Source organism: Sus scrofa, chromosome 4 (assembly GCF_054392235.1).
Source record: "Sus scrofa isolate SSC_HxYL_T2T_F1_AM1 chromosome 4, Sscrofa_HxYL_maternal_Yorkshire_Landrace_v2.0, whole genome shotgun sequence".
Lineage (NCBI taxonomy): Eukaryota > Metazoa > Chordata > Mammalia > Artiodactyla > Suidae > Sus > Sus scrofa.
The window spans coordinates 86,069,468-86,092,909 of record NC_139386.1 but is presented as its reverse complement, the minus strand read 5'-3'; the positions used below and the strand labels follow the sequence as shown (position 1 = coordinate 86,092,909).

The 23,442-nt window shown below is 34.5% G+C and overlaps 1 protein-coding gene across 6 annotated transcripts in view; it reads right to left on the bottom strand.

Moving 5' to 3' along the window:
* NME7 (NME/NM23 family member 7) overlaps window positions 1-23,442 on the bottom strand; it is a 278,798-nt gene that overhangs the window by 162,626 nt on the left and 92,730 nt on the right. For all 6 annotated transcript variants that reach the window (XR_014843894.1, XM_021089441.2, XM_085022464.1 and 3 more), the window contains 2 exons: window positions 2,608-2,672; window positions 380-448 (listed from right to left, as the gene is read on the bottom strand). Coding sequence is in view for 5 of the 6 variants with exons in the window: in XM_021089441.2 (XP_020945100.1) it covers window positions 380-448; window positions 2,608-2,672 (134 nt within the window). In the remaining variant the exon portion in view is untranslated. The remainder of the gene's footprint in view (window positions 1-379; window positions 449-2,607; window positions 2,673-23,442) is intronic.

The following is a 23,442-nucleotide window of genomic DNA, read 5'->3' as shown; positions in this document are numbered from 1 at the left end:
GTCACTAAAGTATACATTAGGTGCTGCTATGAAGTTAAGAACTATTTGCTTTCAACTTTCTGAAGTGTTTTTGACAATCTTCCATCCTAAGAATATTATAATATTCATAGATAATATCTATATATCTATCTAATATTCATTGATAATTACAAAGTATTTTTTGGATTCACGTATATTTTTATTTCATAACTGAAATAGTACCATATTTTTAAAGCTAACCCAGTGGATCTGAGAGAGAAGTATGATCATTTGGTAATTGAGAGAATCATGGATACTTTAAGAAATACTTTCATGATTACAAATTATACTGAGATCTATAAGTTCTGAAATACACAAGTTGTTTTCAGCATTAATGCTTTACATTTACTTTGATACTTACATTATATTCAGACACTACTCCTTTATAAACTTCATAAAACTCTTCAACATTAACTCGATCCATGTTGAACTATATTTAGAAAAACAAACAAAAAAACATAGCCAACAAAGGAAAACAGAATGAGACATACTTAGCACTCAATATTTATGATCTCTTAGATATACTTTCTTTACTTTAAATGTAAACCTTGAACAAATTACTATTTGAAGAAAAAGTGTTATTAAAGGTCAGCTCATCAATGAAAAAAAGTATTTTTATCAAAAATAGTATTTATAACATTTATTTAGCAATGCAACATTTATTACAATGCAATGTTGTTTATTGATAGACTAATGGCAACAAAAAGAAATTTAACTAAGGAAAAGTACTTCAAATTTTGTAGAGGGGGCTGGAAATAATACTCTTTTTTCCTCCCAAGCATTCAGAAAAATCTCTAGTTAGTCTGGTTCATAATAAAGCACTTACACAAGTCATGTGGAAATTCTACTACTTTTCAAAAAGAATTGTCAGAGTATGCTAATAAGATAAACCTACAAGGACTCATTCTTATCCAAGCTGGATTCAAACCGAGAAATAAAATTTCATTATGCTCTAGAGTCTCAAGAACCAAAATCTTAAATTAAAAAAAAAAATAGCCTCAGTTTTTCCAACTGTGTTTTTCTTCCTACTTTGCTTCTTTACTATTGCCAGGATTGAAGATCACTGAGAAGTTTCTGTCTACACAGACAAAAGTTCAAACTTTGGAAGATTTATTTTCATAGGCAACATAACTATTACAAGGAGGGAATTTTGCATGATATTCAATATTAATACAACTTGCATTATTAATACTACATGGTAGTAACAGAAGATACACTTTATTATGTACTTAGTAACTTGCACTGGAAATTCTACAAGGTACTGAGAAGGGTTATTTCATTTAATCCACAAAATAATACATTGAGGCAAACAATAATATTCTCATTGCTGAGCTGAGAAAATTGAACATAAGAATGATTAAAATCTGGCAAGCTCACTTATCTAGAAAGGAGAAGACCCATCTTTCAGAAATAGAGCTTTCTCACTCCAAAAATCACAATGATTCTGATTGCCTCTCCTATAAATTCAATTAATCGTTTTTCAAATTATTATTCTTGTTTTCTTGAGCACCGACTATAGACAATCACTATGGAAGGCTGCAGGCCTAGAGTTAGATCAATGTTTAAATCTAAAATTTCCACAATGATTATTTAAGGAGGCTTAGGTCCTATGACCTTGTGAATACATCACCAAGCTAATATTTTGATAACAGTTTCTTTACAGTTCTAGGTAAGATTTTTCAAATATCAGCTTCCTCAGCAGTCTCCAAGCTGTGCCTGATGACTCTGCAAACTAGGTGATATTTCTGACCTTTTCTCAGCTTATTAGCATTCCTAACAAGCAGGGATACAAAATAGGTAGAACCTCAGTTAGTGCCCTGACCTCTGATCTGGGGTGATCCTAAGACTTCACAGAAATCAAAAGAATTCCTTTTCAGAAAAAGAGTAAATAAATTACACTAGTTAGAAAATTATTTCCCCAATTGGTATTCCACTATAATAATAACACAGACTTGGTGTCTTCAATAATAGTAAAACACAAATAACTTATCTGATTCCTTTAATAATTTTTGTCCAATTTGTTGTCAAATGCACTGGTAAGTATAACACAATGATATAGAAGGGCTCTATTGCAGTTAGTACTAACATGACAATTTTGTTTGTGGGCTCCGAAGGTCCAGTGGAATGACTACCAACAAAGGGGCTAAAATGTGCTAACTACAGAAATAAGCAAAAGGCCCTGGTCAAGGGAAAAATCTGAATTGATTCTCTTCTTAGTTATTAATTCAGACAACAGAAGTTTCATTAAAGCTACCTAGCTTAATTTTATTTTTTATTTGAAGGAACTAAATGCATTGTTTCAGTCTATATTTCTTTTCTAACTGAAGTTCCATGAATTGTATAAACCTACTTTACAAATTTAAATTACAGGTATCATTGGAATTTTAGTTCTGTTAGTGAGAGATTTCATGGGTAAAATCATTTCAAAAACATTTTTTTATTATAAGGTTATCAAATTCAGAAAATATATCTTTTTATTTTTAATGCATTAACTAGAAAATTCAATGAAAAACGTTTTAAAGCATACTTCAAAAAAAAAAATACACACACAGTTTCTCAGTAAGTTATGACTCATTGCAAATGACCTACCATCTGCATAGCTGAGATTTCAAAACCTGCATCTCGGATAGCCATCAGGATCTTTCCCAGCAGTCCTGAAAAATACAGAACAAATATAAAATTTCTATGGCATTTTAGTTTTAGAGAAATGCGTATTTTGTACATCAAAATACTCTGCCTATACTCTATATGAAGGAATCACATATTTCTGCAAGGAAAATTAAACCCCTAATACTGAAATCCCATTGGATTCACTCAGTAAGTGCCTTAGGAACAGCAACAATGATCTTGAAGATTATGCAAAATACTTTCAAGTTACCACTTTGCCTTTAAGGACTTTTAAAGTGTATGGATGTAAAGAATATAAAGATCAAACAATTAAACTAACATTGTTGAAAAATGCAATAATAAAGTATCAGATACAGAAGGAGTTCAAAAGAGGAGTTCAAAGAAGGAGAAATCAAATTATAACTGGAAAGGGGACAGAAGCTTCAAGGGGAAATAGGGGTATCAACTGGCCCTTATAAATAGATGGGATTTTATAGGGACAGATGTATAAAAAGAGACAAGGCACAGATCTGGGGAAAATGTGACCATGTGTACACAGTAGTAAAAAGTAAAAAAAAGAAAACAAAAAGTAAAAAGAAAAAGAAATTTAATCCAAATTGATAAAGGCCTCGGATATCAACATGAGGAATTTGGCTTTTATCCCACAAATAGCCATTTTTATTAACGGTATTTGTAGACTCTAGAGGTCTAGAAATGTTTTTGACATTCTATTTGTTTTCTGGAAAAATCTTTTGTTTCTTTTTTTAATGTGAATTAGAATTCTCTCTCTCTTACCCGCCACCCCATGCTCCATATTCTGGATTGTCTTGATTCTTACTTAATAACCCCAAATCACCAAGCAGTATCAGTACTTGAATGTGCATTTTTATTTACTATCTTACTTCTGCCAAATAGGTTATTTTAATTGTAGCAAGCTAAGGGATGGGGAAAAAAAAAAAAAAAGACAAGGACACATCTATTTTTCAACTGATACATTTGTACAAAGTAAAAGTCACAGTATGCCGTAGAAACAAAGGTTTCTCAGAAGTTTCAAGAGCAGAACTCTGAGCACTCAGTATAATATTCATGTTGAGCTTACTGATTAAGTTTTGGCAAACATCTTCAGTCACATTAATATTGATTTAAAGTTTATCCATTTTACAGTTTTGTTTGTATGAATTTACAAATGAATTCATACAAAACTATTTTAGTTATACAGTTATAAGTGCAAAAGTTTATATTTAGTTTTAGATTTGGATATATTTAAGTTACATTATAATTAAAATAATATATGTCAATATTGGGAATCCAAAAGAAAAAATTTTTCCTTCGAAAGAAATGCTGCCAAAAGTAATGAATCATTGAAAATGTTGAACAGGACAATACAAGATAAATATAATATTTTAGGAGGATAACTAGTGTAATAATATCGGGCAAGCTGGTCTGAAGAAAGGGATAGGAATAGAAAGAATAGCAAAGGTTCTTCAAATCATCTACCATGCTGACTAGACTTGGATAGCAGTAGTAGAGAAAGAAAGTAGTAATGAATATAAGATACTTCCAAGCAAGAAGCAGCAGGACTAAACTGGACAGAGAGTGTGAAGATGAAGGAATAAAGTTTTTGAGTGTGAAGATGAAGGAATAAAGGTTTTGAATCTAAGTGAAACAAGCTATGAAACCAAATTGAGAAAAAAGACTCGAATTATTCTGGAGAGAGAAAACAGAATTTTAGATCAGAACGCTGAAGAGCATTTGAGGAGACACTACATACAAGGGCTAAAAAGAAAACATCAAGGAATGAATGAATGGATAGAATCCCTATACAAAACTGATAATGTGGGGTTGATTCCAATAGACACATATAATGAGAGAGGTTAGAGATAAAGCGATAGGAATAGATAACTATTTATTTAACAAAAAAAAAAAGGGCAAAAGGAAAAAAAAAAGAGCTGGGAAGTTTTGAGAAAATACATAGAGAGTTTGTGGGTTGAAGAATGAAAGTGAATAAAGATAAGTAAAAGGAGATTTGCAAGAAAATAAAGAAGAAAAATATTACAGTAGTGTCACAATATCAAAAGCATGGGAAAATTCTTCAGATACAGGGATAGTTAGGAATTAAAGGAGATTAAGCACCCTGGAAACCAAGATAAATCCTTTGGCATTAAGCAAGATGGTATGATGATATTAAAGAAAGTCGTATCAACAGAGTGTTAGGAAAGAAAAGTTAAATAAGTTATTAGTAATCTGTACCAAACACACAGATGACACTGGACAGAGAAATGTTAACCAAAATTCCAGTTCTTTTATCGATAGGAAAAATATACCAAAAATTAGGACAGAAGTAAATTAATTATTGGGGGCTGAGACCTTTCATATAAAGTTATAATCCTGAAAGTACTAAAACAGGGGCGACTGTCCCACTATAAAATGAGAATATATGAATATTTGGAGAAAACAAAGAACTTGTTTAACATCACAAAATGAGTGGGTCTCTAAATCTCACTGTTTTTTTGCAAGTTTCAATATAAAAAAAGGAACGTGTATATGGAAACCTGCTATGTAAAACTCACTAAACGGCATCAGCAACTCGCTGAGGCAAGGGCTATGTTCATTTTAGTACTCACTGTATCTCCAGTGACTCTAGCATAGTGTTTAGCATGTGGTAGGTGATTTAACAAAATACTGTTCACTGAATTACAAAGTTAATAGGTAACTAAGGAAAAATATAGTCATAGCTGTCTGCCTGATGCAAGCCTGAGGAACTCTAAGGCTCTACAGAACACAATTAGCAAACACCAGAAAATTGTAAAGGAGTAATTAAAATTAGAGAGGAAAAATAATTTTAAAAATTTTAGTTCAATGATTTGAGAAAAAAAGTTCATACTGACCTCATGCCATATATAAATTTTAATCCAAATGAATTCAAGGTAAATGTAAAAAAATAAAAATAAAAGCAATTTATTATAGAAAAATGAAAGAAAAGGAGAGTTCTGCTTTGGCAAAGTAGCTCCTATTATAATAACTTTCCCACGGATAATAACTAGAGACTCTGGGGAAAAAAAAAAAAAAAAAACATAAAAACAAAGCTGCCAGGAGGCACTGAGTGGATACCCTGCTTTCACAGTGTTAGGCTGAGGGAAGGTCAAAGTCTGTACTAAAAATCTGATTGAAAACCTAAAGAAGAGTAAGCTCGAAGAACTAAAAGTTAGGGTTTGGGCAACCACAGCCACTGAACAAGTAGATTTGTAATCTTAGAAAAAAGAAAAGCCAGGGAAGGAAGCCTGAATTCTGTATATAAACTCTACTCAAAGCTCATGCATGGAGCAAACTCCAACAAGCCCAGGTAAGACTAAAACAACTGAACCGAGCTTTGAGTTATCACCCACTAAGAGGAGACACAGATTGCATGATCAATTCAGCAAGTTCACTCCTTTCATGTATAACTTTGAGGAAGATGACAATTTCTAGAGTTCCTACAATATGGTCAAGATATTATGCAAAATTATGTCACATATGAAGAAACAGGAAAACATGACACATTCCCAAGACAAAAGAGAATCAATGGAAACCAAACTGGGATGACCCAGATGTCAGAATTAAGAAACAGATTTTAAAGTTCCCACTATAACTATGATTAATGAATAAAAGAAAAACGTGCTCAAAACAAATGAAAAGATAGGAAATCTCAATAGAAAAATGAAACCATTAAAGTAGAATCAAATAATAACACTAAAAAATATCTGAACTACAAAATTCATAATGTAGGGCCTAACAGCAGAATGGACACAAATAGAAAGAAACAATGAATATGAAGAGAGATGAACATAAGTTACACAATTTAAAAAAAAATTTTTTGAAAAATAATGATCATAATATTAGCGTGACAAAATACCAAAAGATCTAACACACATGTAAATGGAGCCTAAAATAAAACAGAAAATATTTAGAAGTCTAACAGCTGAATTGCACAAATTTAGATTCAATAGGTCAGCAAAACTCAAGCAGGATTCTTATTTTGTATTTTAAAGAAAGAAAATAACTAGGCATATCTTAATCCACCTGCTAAAAAAATCAAAGAAAATCTTGAAAGTGATCAGAGAAAAATGACTCCATATACAAAGAAAAACAAGTTCAATGCCTATTGACCTCCCATCAGACAAAAGGAGAAGAGTGGACAATTAAATATTTTTAATGTGCTAAAGGAAAAATAAAAACAAATTATCAACTTGAAATTCTATGTCTAGCACAAAATTCTTCAAGAATGACAGAAAAATAAAGAAATTCTGAGATAAAAGAAAACTAAAGGAATATGTCATCAGCAAACCCATATTTCAAGAAATGCTAAAGAAAGTTATTTAAGCTTAAGGTAAATGAAACAAGATGGAAATAAGATCTTAAGAAGAAATGACCAGCATAGTTAAAGGTAAATATGAAAGTAAATACAAATGACTTTTTTTTTTTTACTTTAAAATACATGTGCCTGATTAGAGCAAAATTTTTAATATTGTGTGTTTTAAAATGTATGTCATAATGTAATACATGTCAGAAATACAGTATGAACCTGGGTAGAGAGGATAAATGGACCTAAACAACTGAAGTGTTTCCACATTTTATGTGAAATGGTACAAGGTTAACTCTAAGTAGATTGGAAAATTAAGGATGTATATTTTAATCCTTAGAACAGTGATTATCAAAGAATAGTTCCCAAACAAGCAGAGTCAATATCACCTGGGAACTTATTAGAAATGCAAATTCCCAGAACCAGCCCAAGACCCAGTGAATGAAAAATTCCTTTTAAAATTGCACACCAAAAAAAATCAAACACCTGGGAATAAACCTTACCAAGGAGGTAAAAGACATATTCTTGAGAATTATAAAACATTAATCAAGGAAATTAAAGAAGATATAAAGAAATACAAAGATATTCCGTGCTCCTGGGTTGGAAAAATTAATATTGTAAAAATGGCCATACTACCCAAAGCAATCTACAGATTCAATGCACTATCAAATTACCCATGACATTTTTCACAGAACTAGAACAAACAATCCACAAATGTATATGGAACCACAAAAGACCCAAAATTGCCACAGCAATTCTGAGGAACAAACATCAAGCAGGAGGCATCTCTCTCCCAGATTTCAGGCAATATCACAAAGCCACAGTTATCAAGACAGTGTCGTACTGGTACGAAAACAGACAGACAGACCAATGGAATAAAAAAGAGAACCCAGAAATAAACCCTGACACCTATGGTCAATTAAACTTTGACAAAGGAGGGAAGAACATAAAATGTGAAAAAGAAAGTCTATTCAGCAAGCATTGCTGAGAAACCTGGACAGCTGCATGCAAAGCAATGAAATTAGAACACACCCTCACACCATGCACAAAAATAAACTCAAAATGGCTGAAAGACTTAAATAGAAGACAAGACACCATCAAACTCCTGGAAGAGAACAGAGGCAAAACATTCTCTGACATCAACCTTACAAACGTTTTCTCAGGTCAGTCTTAGAAAGCAACAGAAATAAGAGCAAAAATAAACCAATGGGACCTAATCAAACTGACAAGCTTTTGCACAGCAAAGGAAACCAAAAAGAAAACAAAAAGACAACTTACAGACTGGGAGAAAATAGTTTCTAATGAGGCAACTCTAAAGGGCTTAATCTCTAAAATATACAAACAACTTACACACCTCGACAGCCAAAAAGCCAACAACCCAATGGAAAAATGGGCAAAATACCTGAAGAGACATTTCTCTGAGGAAGATAATACAGATGGCCAAAAAGCACATGAAAAAATGCTCAACATCCCTGATTAAAATAATAGAGAAATGCAGGGAGTTCCCGTTGTGGCGCAGTGGTTAACGAATCCGACTAGGAACCATGAGGTTGCGGGTTCGGTCCCTGGCCTTGCTCAGTGGGTTAACGATCCGGCGTTGCCGTGAGCTGTGGTGTAGGTTGCAGATGCGGCTTGGATCCCGCGTTGCTGTGGCTCTGGCGTAGGCCCGTGGCTATGGCTCCGATTCAACCCCTAGCCTGGGAACCTCCATATGCCGCAGGGGCGGCCCAAGAAATAGCAAAAAGACAAACAAACAAACAAACAAAAAAAATAATAGAGAAATGCAAATCAAAACCACCATGAGATATCAACTCACACCAGTCAGAATGGCCATCATTAATAAGTCCACAAATAATAAATGCTAAAGAGGGTGTAGAGAAACTGTTGGTGGGAACGTAAGCTGGTATAACCACTATGGAGAACACTAAGGAGGTATCTTAGAAATCTGTACATAGAACTTCCATATGACCCTGCAATCCCACTCTTGGGCATCTATCCGGACAAAGCTCTACTTAAAAGAGACACATGCACCCGCATGTTCATTGCAGCACTATTCTCAATAGCCAAGACATGGAAGCAACCCAAATGTCCATCGAAAGATGACTGGATTAGGAAGATGTGTTATATATACACAATGGAATACAACTCAGCCATAAAAAAGAACAAAATAATGCCATTTGCAGCAAAATGGATGCAACTAGAGACTCTCATACTGAGTGAAGTCATAAAGAGGAAGACAATTACCATATGATATCACATATCTGGAATCTAATATATGGCACAAATGAACCTTTCCACAGAAAAGAAAATCATGGATTTGGAGAATAGACTTGTGGATGTCAAGGGGGAGGGGGAGGGAGTGGGATGGATGGGGTGCTTGGGAAAAAAATAAAAATCATTATATAAAAAATAAAAATAGAACAATCCTTTATGTGATTCTTTTTTCTTAAGTGAAATATAGTTGATTTACAATGTTGTGTTAGTGTCAGGTGTACAGCATAGTGATTCAGGTTATATATATACACATATATATGTAATTTTTCAGATTGTTTTCCTCTATAGGTTAATACAAAATATTGAGTACAGTTCCCTGTGCAACACAGTACGTTCTTATCGGTTATCTGTGTTATATACAGTAGTGTGTATCTGTTAACCCCAAACTCCTAATTTGTCCCTTCCCCCACTTTTCCCCTTTAGTAACCACATATTTGTTTTTTGTCTATGAGTCTATTTGATTTATAAATAAGTTCATTCGTATCTTCTTAAAAATTTCACATATAAGCAAAATATCATATGATATTGCTTATACATGGAATCTGAAAAAAAGATCATATGATTCTGTTAACATACTAAAATTTGAGAACCATAGCCCTCGAGTAACAAAAGAAAAAAAGAAAAAGATATATACCAAAAAGGCCAGTGAATAAATTAAAATGGATTCTTAAAAATAGCCAATTAAACCAAAAGAACAAAGGATAAGATAAAGAGTTGGCTAATAGAAATCAAATAGTAAAACAGGAGACCTAAAATCAATCATATTTATATTAAATGTTAGTAAACTAAAAATTACCACTTAAAGGCAGAAATTTTAGATGGATTAATAAGACAAGTTCCAATTACATGATATCTGAGAGAAAGCAAGTTTATTTATTTTTTTTTTATTTTCCCACTGTACAGCAAGGGGGTCAGGGTATCCTTAGATGTATACATTGCAGTTACAGTTTTTTCCCCCACCCTTTCTTCTGTTGCGACATGAGTATCTAGACATAGTTCTCGAAAAAGCAAGTTTAAATATGATGATACAAGTAGGCTGAAAGGAATTGGATGGAAAAATACATACCATGCAAGCAATAAGTATAAGAAACCTGGAGTCCTTCTATTAATTTCAGATAAAGAGCAATCTATGACAAAGAGTATTGTACAGATAAATGTCCCAAGAGGCAGTGGGAGAGAAAGAGCTGAAAGAAAATGGATATTTATGGCAAGGAGAGCACCGAGCAAAGGTACAGAGAGGTAAAACAGTATGGGTTTTTTGATGGAGGGGAAATGAAATAGGAGAGATCATAAGAGAGGTAGCAGAAGCCACTGCTAGAAGGACTATGGGACCATATATGGAGGTTTGACTTTTATACTATATGCCAGAAGTTCCCAAAACATTTCGGTCTCATGGACCCCTCAGCTCCTAGAAATTATTAAAGTTTCTAAAACACTTTTACATAAATAGGTTACATCGACACATATTTGTCATAAGTTAAAATGACAAATTTTAAAATATTTATTAATTTAAATATAACAGGAGTTCCCCTTGTGGCTCAGTGAGTTAAGAACCTAAGCAGTATTCATGAAGACACAGGTTCAATTCCTGGCCTCAATAAGTGGTTTAAGGATCTGGTGCTGCCGTGAGCTGTAGTGTAGGTCACAGGTGCGGCTCAGATCCCACACTGCTGTGCCTGTGGTGTAGGCTGGAAGCTGCAGCTCTGATTGGATCCCTATCCTGGGAGCTTCCATATACCACGGGTGCAGCCCTAAAAAAATTTTAATATAACAAATTATTTATGTGTTAAAATAAATATGATCTCGATGATAAAAATCACTGTATTTTCCAAAACAATTAAAAAATTAGTGAGAGATGTTGTTTTACATTTTAAAAAATCTCTAACGTCTATGAATAGCAGCTGTATTCATACATTTGCTTCAATTTTCAATATGCTATGTGCCCTTTGCTTAAAGTATATTTAGGTGGAAAATGGTATAGTAGTTTAATTACCTTTAATGTAATTGTATATACTCTTTACTTGACAAGTTTCTTAAAAGTTCATTGCAATATATAATTTTAAACTTCTACCAATGAACTTTTTTTGTTACCCTGTTAACACTAAAACCCACTTGTCTATCTTGGATTTCATATAAATATTTTATCCATGCATGATTTTGTAACATGATACTCATGGATCATTTGAAAAATATTAGTTCACTGAGTTATGCAGCCCTTCCAAATGCTGACTCTATTACAACACATCAAAAGGATCCCATTTTTTGCAAATCAAAACTACCATGAGATACCACCTCACACCAGTCAGAATGGACATCATGAATAAATCCACAAATAACAAGTGCTGGAGGGGCTGTGGAGAAAAGGGAACCCTCCTGCACTGTTGGTGGGAATGTAAACTGGTACAGCCACTATGGAGAACAGTTTGGAGATACCATAGAAATCTATACATAGAACTTCCATATGACCCTGCAATCCCACTCTTGGGCATCTATCTGGACAAAGCTCTACTTAAAAGAGACACATGCACCCGCATGTTCATTGCAGCCCTATTCACAATAGCCAGGACATGGAAACAATCCAAATGTCCATCGACAGATGACTGGATTTGGAAGATGTGGTATATATACACAATGGAATACTACTCAGACATAAAAAAGGATGACATAATGCCATTTGCAGCAACATGGATGGAACTAGAGAATCTCATCCTGAGTGAAATGAGCCAGAAAAGACAAAGACAAATACCATATGATATCACTTATAACTGGAATCTAATATCCAGCACAAATGAACATCTCCACAGAAAAGAAAATCATGGACTTGGAGAAGAGACTTGTGGTTGCCTGATGGGAGGGGGAGGGAGTGGGAGGGATTGGGAGCTTGGGCTTATCATATACAACCTAGAATAGATTTACAAGGAGATCCTGCTGAATAGCATTGAGAACTATGTCTAGATACTCATGTTGCAAGAGAAGAAAGGGTGGGGGAAAAATTGTAATTGCAATGTATACATCTAAGGATAACCTGACCCCCTTGCTGTACAGTGGGAAAATAAAATAAAAAAAAAAAAACAAACAAACAAAAAAACAAAGCGAGGTCTTAATAAAGCAGAAGGGAAATAGATCAAATCCTAAAAAAAAAAAAAAAAAAAAAAGGATCCCATTTCTCAAATACCACCAATTTCATCAGAATAGTCTATTAGGTATTGGGAAGCTGTCAAGCTCAAGATGGTTAATAGTTTTCCAAGTTCCTAATTCTAATTTTTATTTGTAATTTTATCTTCTTTTGAATTTTTATCTTTGGCAAAAACTACTGCTAGTTGTCATTTCTTTTAAATGATAGGCTTAAAGAAAATGACAGCCAAATATCCACATCTGAATGACCATAGTTTGTTAGTGATTCTTTTAAGTAAAAATGGTATTGAATGAAAAACGCATTTAACTGACTTACAATTCAAACAACTATACATGAGCTTTTCCTAAGACTTGCACTGTATTTCAGTATGGATCAAAAGTGCTTTATGTATACATCCAATTTCTTCACGCAGAATATTAAAAATATTTTTACTTGAGGGTCAAAATTAATAAAATTAATAACCGTTACTGTTTTATCAAGGAAACAGTTTAGTGAAAGTGGCTTTTTTATTTTTCTGAAAGAGCAAGATGGTTAAAAATATACTAACTACTGCTACAGAGTGCTGCCACTACCCTGATCTGTGCTAAGGCACCAGCAGCTTTACCCACCATTACTTCTCAACCATCAGTCCAAATGACAGCAATTTTTAAAATGGCAAATGATAAATAAATTAGTACCATTATGAAATTTGATCTCAAGGATACCTAAAAAGGTCTTCTTTATTTTAATTCAGAAAATGTTTTCATGATTACATAAGAATCCTCATCTAAATATGAAGGTAGTATTAAGCTCTATGCATTAACCAATCCAAAGAGAAATTTACAATCTCTATTATAAATCTATAATCACATTAATCTATTCCCTGCGTACCACTGGAACAGAATAATTCTATTCACAGATAAACCAATAAAAGTTTTAGTGCAAGTAGCACTGACATTGTGCCAAGAACAGTCAGAAATGAGTCAAGGATACTGCTTTTTATATTCAGTTGGTTATGTGTGGAGGCAGGACAGAGAGGCATTCAAGAAATCTGTTCTGTGTTTAACAGCTTGAAACAACAAATTGTCAATAACCATATGTCCTTTACTTTGTTCTAGACAGAAAATGTTCAGGTGACTGAACAAATGACAATAACTATGTAAATGAAAGTGCAGAAAAATAAATAAAAACTAAAATTCCATGCTCCACAGTGAGAACATGTTCAAAAGGGTCAAACAAAGCAGACGGTTTATTTTATTTGGGTGATGTTTGCATAGCTAATTTGATTTTTAATAGTTTGCTTATAACTCCATGAATGCTACCTCTTAAATGTTTTGAATGTCAAATCACCCCTCCTTGTACCTTAGTTCATATCCTGATAATTTTACTTAAATTGTTCTAAAGTCTTTTTAATAAGTGGCCACCTATATCTAAATCATCAATATCAGGCATATATTACTTCATCTTTCTAAAACCTCTTGTTTCTCCTGGGATTAGGAGCCCCTACCCTCTTTTAGGAAAACTAAACAATTTGATTGGAAAGGGAGTTGTCGTCGTTCTATCTGACCCTATATCCATGGACCAGTGGTCAAGAGTTGAGCACCAGACTCAAGCAAGGTCAATCATATTGCTCTGCTCCCTGGGCCAAACTAATTTACCCAGAATGGACCTAAAATTGGTACAACCAATCAGAGTCCTTCTCTGGAATTTTTTAAAACTAGAACCAGGGGAGAAAAAAGTGTTCTTTCCATCGTATTGCAAATACATGAGCCCCGCATTGCAGGCAGCCCAACCTCTCTCCCAAGGTGCTGTTAAAAGCTAATCTGAGAGCATGAAATTGACAGTTAAGAGAAGCACATATCAACACCAGAAAGAAAAATGATGCTGAGCAAATCTCCCTAAGCTGAGCTCAACCCCTATTCTTCTATCCAGCAGTATACTTAAAGGAGACAAATAGGGAATTCAATTTAGGTTTCTATCAGTTGTGCTAACAGTGTCCTCATTAAGCCCCCTTTTTTAACATAGGAGGTGAAAAAGAGGCTATAAGCTTCACTGCAGCCTGAGAAAGAACAGTTGTAGTAGAAATGGGTGAAGAAAGAAGAAACAGTACATTTTGAAAGCTGCAGTATTCTGATGTGTGCTGACTCTGATAAAAGAATTACAGGTATCACCAAATATCCCAGAAAAAGTCCCTCCTCCTGTTTATAAAGTTCATAAAATGATCATGATTGGAGAGTGTAAGAAAAGTAACTGACAATGAAATATTCAGGTACATTGAGCAGGTATAATGAGGTCTAAGACTCACATAGATATGGAAGCAGCAACATTAAGAGAGTCTCAGGGATGGGATAAGCTTCTCCCCACAGTTACTGTGAAAATCTGGCTTGAATTTAGAATGGAAATGAAGGTGGGATTTTTTCCCCCCCAGTTTTAAATACATAAATTGAAGTATAGTATATATTTTTAAGAATCCATTGTTTCTCTCTCTGACCTTCACTTGGTCAGGGTAAATAAATCAATGTTAATGTATTTGTCTTGATTTGGCTCTGTTACCTATCATTATCCCTGAAAATAAGGGCACTTAGATTGAAAGCAGCCCTTATGAGTTGAATTAAATTATATTGCTCACAATAACCTAGAGCTGAAAATGAGTTGTTCTCTCCCTACAGCTGCCAAAGAGGGGTAAAACCTCACACAGTATGGCATAGAGAGGAACATTATCAACAATTGTTAACTGGCCAGGGACTCAGGGTGTCAATTTGCAGGCCACAAATGTAAGGACTGGTAAATACTTCTGTTTGAAGAGACTTCTCCTTTGCCTATTTCCACTTAACCTCTCTACGGCCTCAGTTTCTTTTCTCATTCATAAAAGGGGGTAATACCTACCCCACAGGGTTCTTACAAGGATAAAATGTGTCTGTATAAATATAAAATTCTTAGATCAACTAGTGGTACACAACAGCACTATCAGATAATGTTAGCAGGAGTACCAATAAGCTAAAAAGAACAGTAAAGGCTTTCACACAATTAGCAGCAGCAGAATAGTACTGGAAGCAATGACAGCCTAATGAGTTAGGATGAATTTAGCTGAATGCACAGCTTTGCTTATAGATTAGCATGAATTTCATTTTTAGCAGTACTATTAAAATGCAAGCATTTTACATGTCCCATTGCACAAGAGAATACTGTGTCATTAATACACCTCAAGAAGGCTAATACTAGTGCCTGGATCACACAGAATGAGATGGCTGCAATGACTGATGAGAAACAGATAAGCAGGGTCAGGGCAATATCCAGCTACAGGCACCACAGGGCCTGGCAAACCCACTGCTTCTCAGGAGAAGGAAAGCCACTCTTGCCTAAGCCTGAAGTGCCTGAAAAACACCATGACACACGCTAGGGGAAATCAAAGCAAGGGAAAAAGGGGATCCTTACATGGCACTTGACAAAGCAAGGCCTCTTTCTCCCACTCAGAACTTCTAGAAATACTTGAGGTAAACGTTATAGGGAACTGAAGTCCTGTCTTAGTAGGTGGGTATAAGTATTAGCAATTTCTACAGGTTCATAAGGAATGTAAAACTTTAGGCAGAATGAAACAGAAAATTTGCCTAAAAAACCCTGGCAAGGGGAAAAAAATGACAAAATAACAGTTTATATATTAAATCAATTTTTGAAATAAAAAATCAAAATCATAAAACAAGATGGCAAATGTAGGATCAGTTTATAAACCCATGTAAAAGACAGTCTCAATTTGGGTGAAATGCTAAATAAAGCCCAACTGTGTTCTATTTATATGCTATAGAAAGTAAAATGTATTAAAGAGAAAAATTTAAAGGTCAGATAATGATACAGCAAGCAAAACAAAAAGCACAAAAGAAAAATAGCAATATTAACAATGGACGAAACAAAAATCAAAATTTCTTAGGATAAAAAAGTTAAAATTAGAATATCACACGCCTATATACATAAAATGTATCACATCACATATTTGTAAAGAAAAAATATTAGACATAAAGGAGAAATAAGTTACCATCTCAAGTTTTTACAGACTCACTAAAAATATTAATAAAAATATTGCAGGATTTTTTTAAAAATTAAGCATATTCTAAACATACCACCAACATAACTATAATAAGTAGGAATTATATGGGCCATCCTATTTGACCAACATGTAATAAAATGAGAAAAATCAAATAAAGGTTAATAACAACAGCAAATTTGGAATCTGGGAAATTTACAAATACTCTTCTAAAGAATGATTGGGACAGTAGCAACTGGCACAAGAACAAAACCTACACAATAAGAATAAATACCACATAATAACAGAATAAACCATACCAAGTCAAACAATAGTATTTAGGAGTTAGAATATAATGAAACAGGTATTCTCATAGACACACAACTGTGGCATTACTTAATTGCTACCTTCTTCCTGGAGGATAAATTGGGATTTATCAAAAACTTTAAAATGTTCTTATCATTTGACATAAAAATTCGATTTCTTAAAATTATTCCAAGGATAAATAAGGCATTCACGAGGATTATATAGGAAAATACTAGACACAGAATCAGTAATAATTTTTTATCTTTTTTTTTTTTTAGGGGCACATCTGTAGCACATGGAAGTTCCCAGGCTAGAGGATGAATTGGAATTGCAGCTGCTGGTCTACGCCGCAGCCACACCACCACCAGATCCGAGCCGTAACTGCGACCTATGCCGCAGCTTGTGGCAATGCCAGATCCTTAACCCACTGAGCAAGGCCAGGGATGGAACCCACATCCTCACAGATACTAGTCGGGGTCTTAACCCACTGAGCCACACAGGAACTCCAGAATTAATAATAATTTTTAAAATGATAAACAATAAAATAAGAAAAAGTTAAAGAAGAGTACATTCCTACAACTATAATTCAGACTTTAAAATTATGTTTTCAAAGTTCATCTAATTGTACAGAAAAAAATTCAGAATACAATGTCATTTAAAAGGTGCAATATAAATTTATATAAATAGGATAATTCTAATTCATATTATGAATCTAGTACTGCCTTAGTATCAAAATCAGACAGAATACAAAAATAAAACTACACATCAATAACCTTCACAAATATACTTGCAAAATCCTTATCTAGATATTAGCCAATAGAACTCATCAATACATAAAATACATAAAAAGAACTATTACACCATGACCAAGTGAGGTTTATTTCAGGGATGCAAGCTTGGTTCACTGTCAAAAAATAAAATAAATCAATCAAAATATCACACAATCATATTAATTGAGGCAGGAAAAAAAATCCAAAAAGAGTAGAGGTTGCAGATGTGGCTTGGAGCCTGCGTCGCTGTGGCGGTGGTGTAGGCCAACAGCTGCAGCTCTGATTCGACCCCTCACCTGAGGGAAGTTCATCTGGGAGCTTTCATATGCTTCAGGTGCAGCCCTAAGTAGACAGACAACAACAACAACAAAAAAGTAGGCAGAATTGATCTATCCAATTTCCCAATTTACTATGTAGTTATAGTAATCAAGATTGTGTGGTACTGGCACAGTGATAAACAGAGATCAATGGAACAGAAGACCAAAAATGAATCCACACAAATATGCCCTGCTGATTTCAGATAAGGGTGCAAGAGAAATTATGGCCATACAAGGGAAGGTAGGAAATACAGTCTCTGACAGGACACTTAACAGAAACAAGTCTACACTGTAGAAGAATAACACAAATTTTGGAGGAAAAGTTTGTCTTCTCTCTCGTGTGTATTGTATGTGCTAGTCATATTATTCCTGTAATCCTCACGTGGGTCCCATGAGGAAAGGACTATTACAATGTTTAATTCATAGATATTTACCATCTATACTCAAGGGTTAAACAGCATGCCCTAATAGCTAGTGAGTAACAGAACTGAACTTTAAACAGTCCTGCTTGCCCACACAATCTCAGACTGTTATAGTAAACTCCGCAAGATATTTAATTGGTTTGTATATATCAATAACAAACTCACACATATTAAGAGTTCAAAACATGCCACTCCAAAGTAAATTACTCTAGTATACAATTTCAATTTAAGGCACTTGAAAAATAGCAAGTCCAAGAAAAACAGACATTCCTTCTTTTTTTTTTAAAGAAATGAAACCCCATTTGAATATTGTCCTCCCTATACCAGGAGGAAAGCAACAATTCTAAGGATGAGAGGTTGGAGATCAAGAGAATTCTATAGAAACAGACCTTGTTAAAATAATTACCTTCCTTTAACCTTCTAATGTAGTTTAGTCACTTTTCCACAATTTGTACAATTGCCCAATTCCCTCTCTTTGTTCAACCCAATAAAAAAAATGGTTCTCTCCATTTCTGTGGATCTTCATTTCCTTATGAAGGTTCCTATATCATATAAAGCTTGTATTATATAAATTTGTATGCTTTTGTCCTGTTGATCTGTCTCATGCCAATTTAATTCTCAGGCTCAGTCAAAAAATATATATATAAACAAAAATATAGGTTATTTATATGTGTGCAACTTACATATATATATACACACACACACATATATACATTTTTTTCTTGTCTTTCTGCCATTTCTAGGGCCACTCCCTGGCATACGGAGGTTCCCAGGCTAGGGGTCCAATTGAAGCTGTAGCCGCTGGCCTATGCCAGAGCCACAGCAACTCGGGATCCAAGCCGCATCTGCAATCTACACCACAGCTCACAGCAACGCCAGATCCTTAACCCACTGAGCAAGGCCAGGAATCAAACCTGCAACCTCATAGTTCCTAGTCAGATTCATTAACCACTGAGCCATGATGTGAACTCCCATATTTTTTGATTTTCTGAAGATATACTATAAAATCAATAAGAACATAGAACATATAAACTTTGACTTGTTCAGAAGACTGTCACCCAATTTGTTGATTATTCAACTTGTCTCTTTCCTAACATTTCGAAACTAATCAGATTTGAAGGGAAAAATGGAAACAATCATTTTACTATTTACTAGTAGTTCTAGAAAACTGTTTTATAGAGAGAAAAAAAGAAAAAATTAAGTCTTTAAGGTAGATGAACAAGTCTTCAAAATTATGACAAAATTGGTTTTCATAGTTAATAACATGGCCATCAAGAAATATCTTCTGGGGAAATAACTTATGATATTAAGGTCTTTCCTAGAATTATATTTTCCCTTGATATCATAATAACTATACAGTAATCTGTACATTTGGAAGCAATGTTGCAGCCAAGAAACCCACCTTTACACCATGTAAAAACTTGGTAAAAAACACCTTTCCTGTGAATGTTAAATTTAGTCCTTGTAATAACAAGGTACAAAGAGATGAAAACAAGACTTTACTCAAAGAAATGGGTACTCATGAAAAGGACATTTCGCTAAGCAAAACAACTTACAAAACTCAACTTTAAAAAAGCAGGCAGGCATACTACCAAAGCAATCTACAGATTCAATGCAATCCCTATCAAATTACCCATGACATTTTTCACAGAACTACAACAAACAATCCAAAAATTTATACAGAACCACAAAACACCCAGAATTGCCAAAGCAATCCTGAGAAACAAAAACCAAGTAGGGGGCATAACTCTCCCAGACTTCAAGCAATATTACAAAGCCACAGTCATCAAAACAGTGAGGTACTGGTAACAAAACAGACAGACAGACAAGTGGAACAGACTAGAGAACCCAGAAATAAACCCTGATACCTATGGTCAGTTAAACTTTGACAAAGGAGACAAGAGCATAATATGGGGAAAAGAAAGTCTATTCAGCAAGCATTGCTGGGAAACCTGGACAGCTGCATGCAAAGCAATGAAATTAGAACGCACCCTCACACCATGCACAATAATAAACTCAAAATGGCTGAAAGACTTAAATAAAAGACAAGACACCATCAAACTCCTGGAAGAGAACAGAGGCAAAACATTCTCTGACATCAACTCATGAATATTTTCTCAGGTCAGTCTCCCATGGCAACAAAAATAAGAGCAAAAATAAACCAATGGGACCTAATCAAACTGACAAGCTTTTGCACAGCAGAGGAAACCAAAAAGAAAACAAAAAGACAACTTACAGAATGGGAGAAAATAGTTTCAAATGATGCAACTGACAAGGGCTTAATCTCTAGAATATATAAGCAACTTATACAACTCAACAGCAATAACCCAATGGAAAAATGGGCAAAAGACCTGAATAGACATTTCTCCAAGAAAGATACACAGATGGCCAACAAGCACATGAAACAATGCTTAACATCTCTGATTATAGAGAAATGCAAATCGAAACTACCACGAGGTACCACCTCACACCAGTCAGAAAGGCCATCATTAATAAGTCCACAAATAACAAGTACTGGAGGGGTTGTGGAGAAAAGGGAACCCTCCTGCACTGTTGGTGGGAATGTAAACTGGTACAGCCACTATGGAGAACAGTTTGGAGATACCTTAGAAATCTATACATAGAACTTCCATATGACCCCACAATCCCACTCTATATCTGGACAAAACTTTCCTTGAAAAAGACATATGCACCCATATGTTCATTACAGCACTATTCACAATAGCCAAGACATGGAAGCAACCCAAATGTCCATCGACAGATGATTGGATTAGGAAGACGTGGTATATATACACAATGGAATGCTACTCAGCCATTAAAAAACATGACATAATGCCATTTACAGCAACATGGATGGAACTAGAGACTCTCATACTGAGTGAACTAAGTCAGAAAGACAAAGGCAAATACCATATGATATCACCTATAACTGCAATCTAATATCCAGCCCAAATGAACATTTCCACAGAAAAGAAAATCATGGACTTGGAGGATAGATTTGTGGCTGCCTGAGGGGAGAGGGAAGGAGCGGGAGGGATCAGGAGCATGGGGTTATTGGATGCAAACTATTGCTTTTGGAATGGATTTACAATGAGACCCTGCTGTGTAGCATTGAGAATTATGTCTAGATACTTACATCACAGCAGAACAAAGGGAGGAAAAAAAATGTATACATGTAAGTGTAACTTGGTCCTCATACTGTACAGTGGAAAAAATAAGTGAAACAAAACAAAATAAAATAAAATAAAGCAGGCAGGATCTTGCATGAAACAGCTCACCATAACCTGGATGCTACAGCCCATGATACTGATACTAAATAAGGAGAGTCGGAAATAAAAACGGAGGATGGGAAAAATTTAAAAAAAAAGAAATTTTGCATTTTATTTGGGTAAGAACCCATAAAAGTTTTAATCTTGATACAGCCAAGAATGCATGAACTAACAAAACTGATACAAGAATAGTTAATATGTTTAATGTTAATAACCAATTTAAATCAAATTGGAGAAATTTGACTTCTTTTAAATTCAAACTTAATGAAATAGACATTTTTAAAAGTAGGGCTAGGAGTTCCCGTCATGGCTCAGTGGTTAACGAATCTGACTAGGAACCATGAGGTTGCAGGTTCCACCCCTGGCCTTGCTCAGTTCGTTAAGGATCTGGCATTGCTGTGTGCTGTGGTGTAGATTGCAGACGCGGCTCAGATCCCGTGTTGCTGTGGCTGTGGTGTAGGCCGCCGGCTACAGCTCCAATTAGACCCCTAGCCTGGGAACCTCCATATACCACAGGAGTGGCCCAAGAAATGGCAAAAAAGACAAAAATAAAATAAAATAAATAAAAAATAAATAAAAGTAGGGCTAGTATGTCCTTAAAATGTGATTAGCGTAAAACCAAGTCAAAGCTAGAGATTATAATCATTTAATTTTCAATCAAAAATACAAAAGAAATCACAAGCATTACTGAATTCAACAGAAGGAATTTAATACTAATCCTAGCAAAGATGCATAACAAACTTAGGCCAAACAAACAGACAAAAAACAGGTGGTAAAGCTTTGTTTGCTAGACAGCAATATGTTATCAGGCAGTACCATATCACCGATAATCTTCCATTAATTTTTAATCAGCTGAAAAGATAAAACCCACAGATCAGTCTGGTTTCAAATGTCTGATTTTTTCTTTTTTTTTGACAGCTAGTAAACAAAAATATTGTGGTTGAGTTTGGATTCACAGAATTGTTAAACTCAGAACTATTAAGGCACTTAAGTCTTAAAGGATCTCAAATTAATCCATTAGTGAATCATAAAGTTTATTCTAGTAACAAGTAGGCTTATAAAATATAGACCTAATTCACCTAACAGCATTTCTGATTCTCCATTTACATCACACATCCAGATCTAAAATACATATTTTCCTAACCAATGTCCTAACAATCATAATCTCTAATCAATAAAAGGAGTAAGCAATATAGCTTTACAGATGTCCCAACTATATGTTAACACAGCATATTAAAATTCATCATAATGTAAGTAAGTAGAAAGCAGTACAGGTAGGCTGCATATCAAGGTTGGAACAACAGAGAAGGACCATGAAATCAAAAATCTCCAGGAAAAGACAGGCTGCAAGAATCCCTCCTTACTGGGAAAACACAGGAAGGGATCAGCACAGCAAAGGAAGCCAAGAACAGCTAGCACAGTTGAAATAAGATCACAATTTAAAACAAGGCCAGACAGTCCAAGAAAAACAAAAATAAAGAAGGGTACCAGTTGACAGGACACAAGCCGAAAAATCTGTAGTATTAGACAAATAGGTCATCAGAAGGCCAAAGTTAATGGCAAGTTACTTCAGAAACCAAGTCAGTCACACAATCAAAAAGCAATGCTAAGTTTTTACACCACAGGATACTGCCAGCTTCCAGGAAGAGGAAGATCCTTCCCAACCTTAAATGATGTCAGTCCCTCTGGTGGATGGTGAAGTAAGCACAGGACTCAACAGAAGTAGACTTCATTGTTTCAGCAGATTTTCATGAATATACAAGTGCTATCTATACATGTTATGATTCATCGATGGCAATATATTAGTTTTATAGGCAAGTATAATGAAAGACTGAAAAACTAATTCAAAACCATGGATCCCTTAACTCTAACAAGAACAAGAAAGAAGTAAATCTTTTCCCTTTTTTAAAATTAGTTATTGTGTATTCTTTTTTTAAGACATATAAAGAAAGGAATTCTCAAAGCTAGTCTTTTGCACAACTTTTTA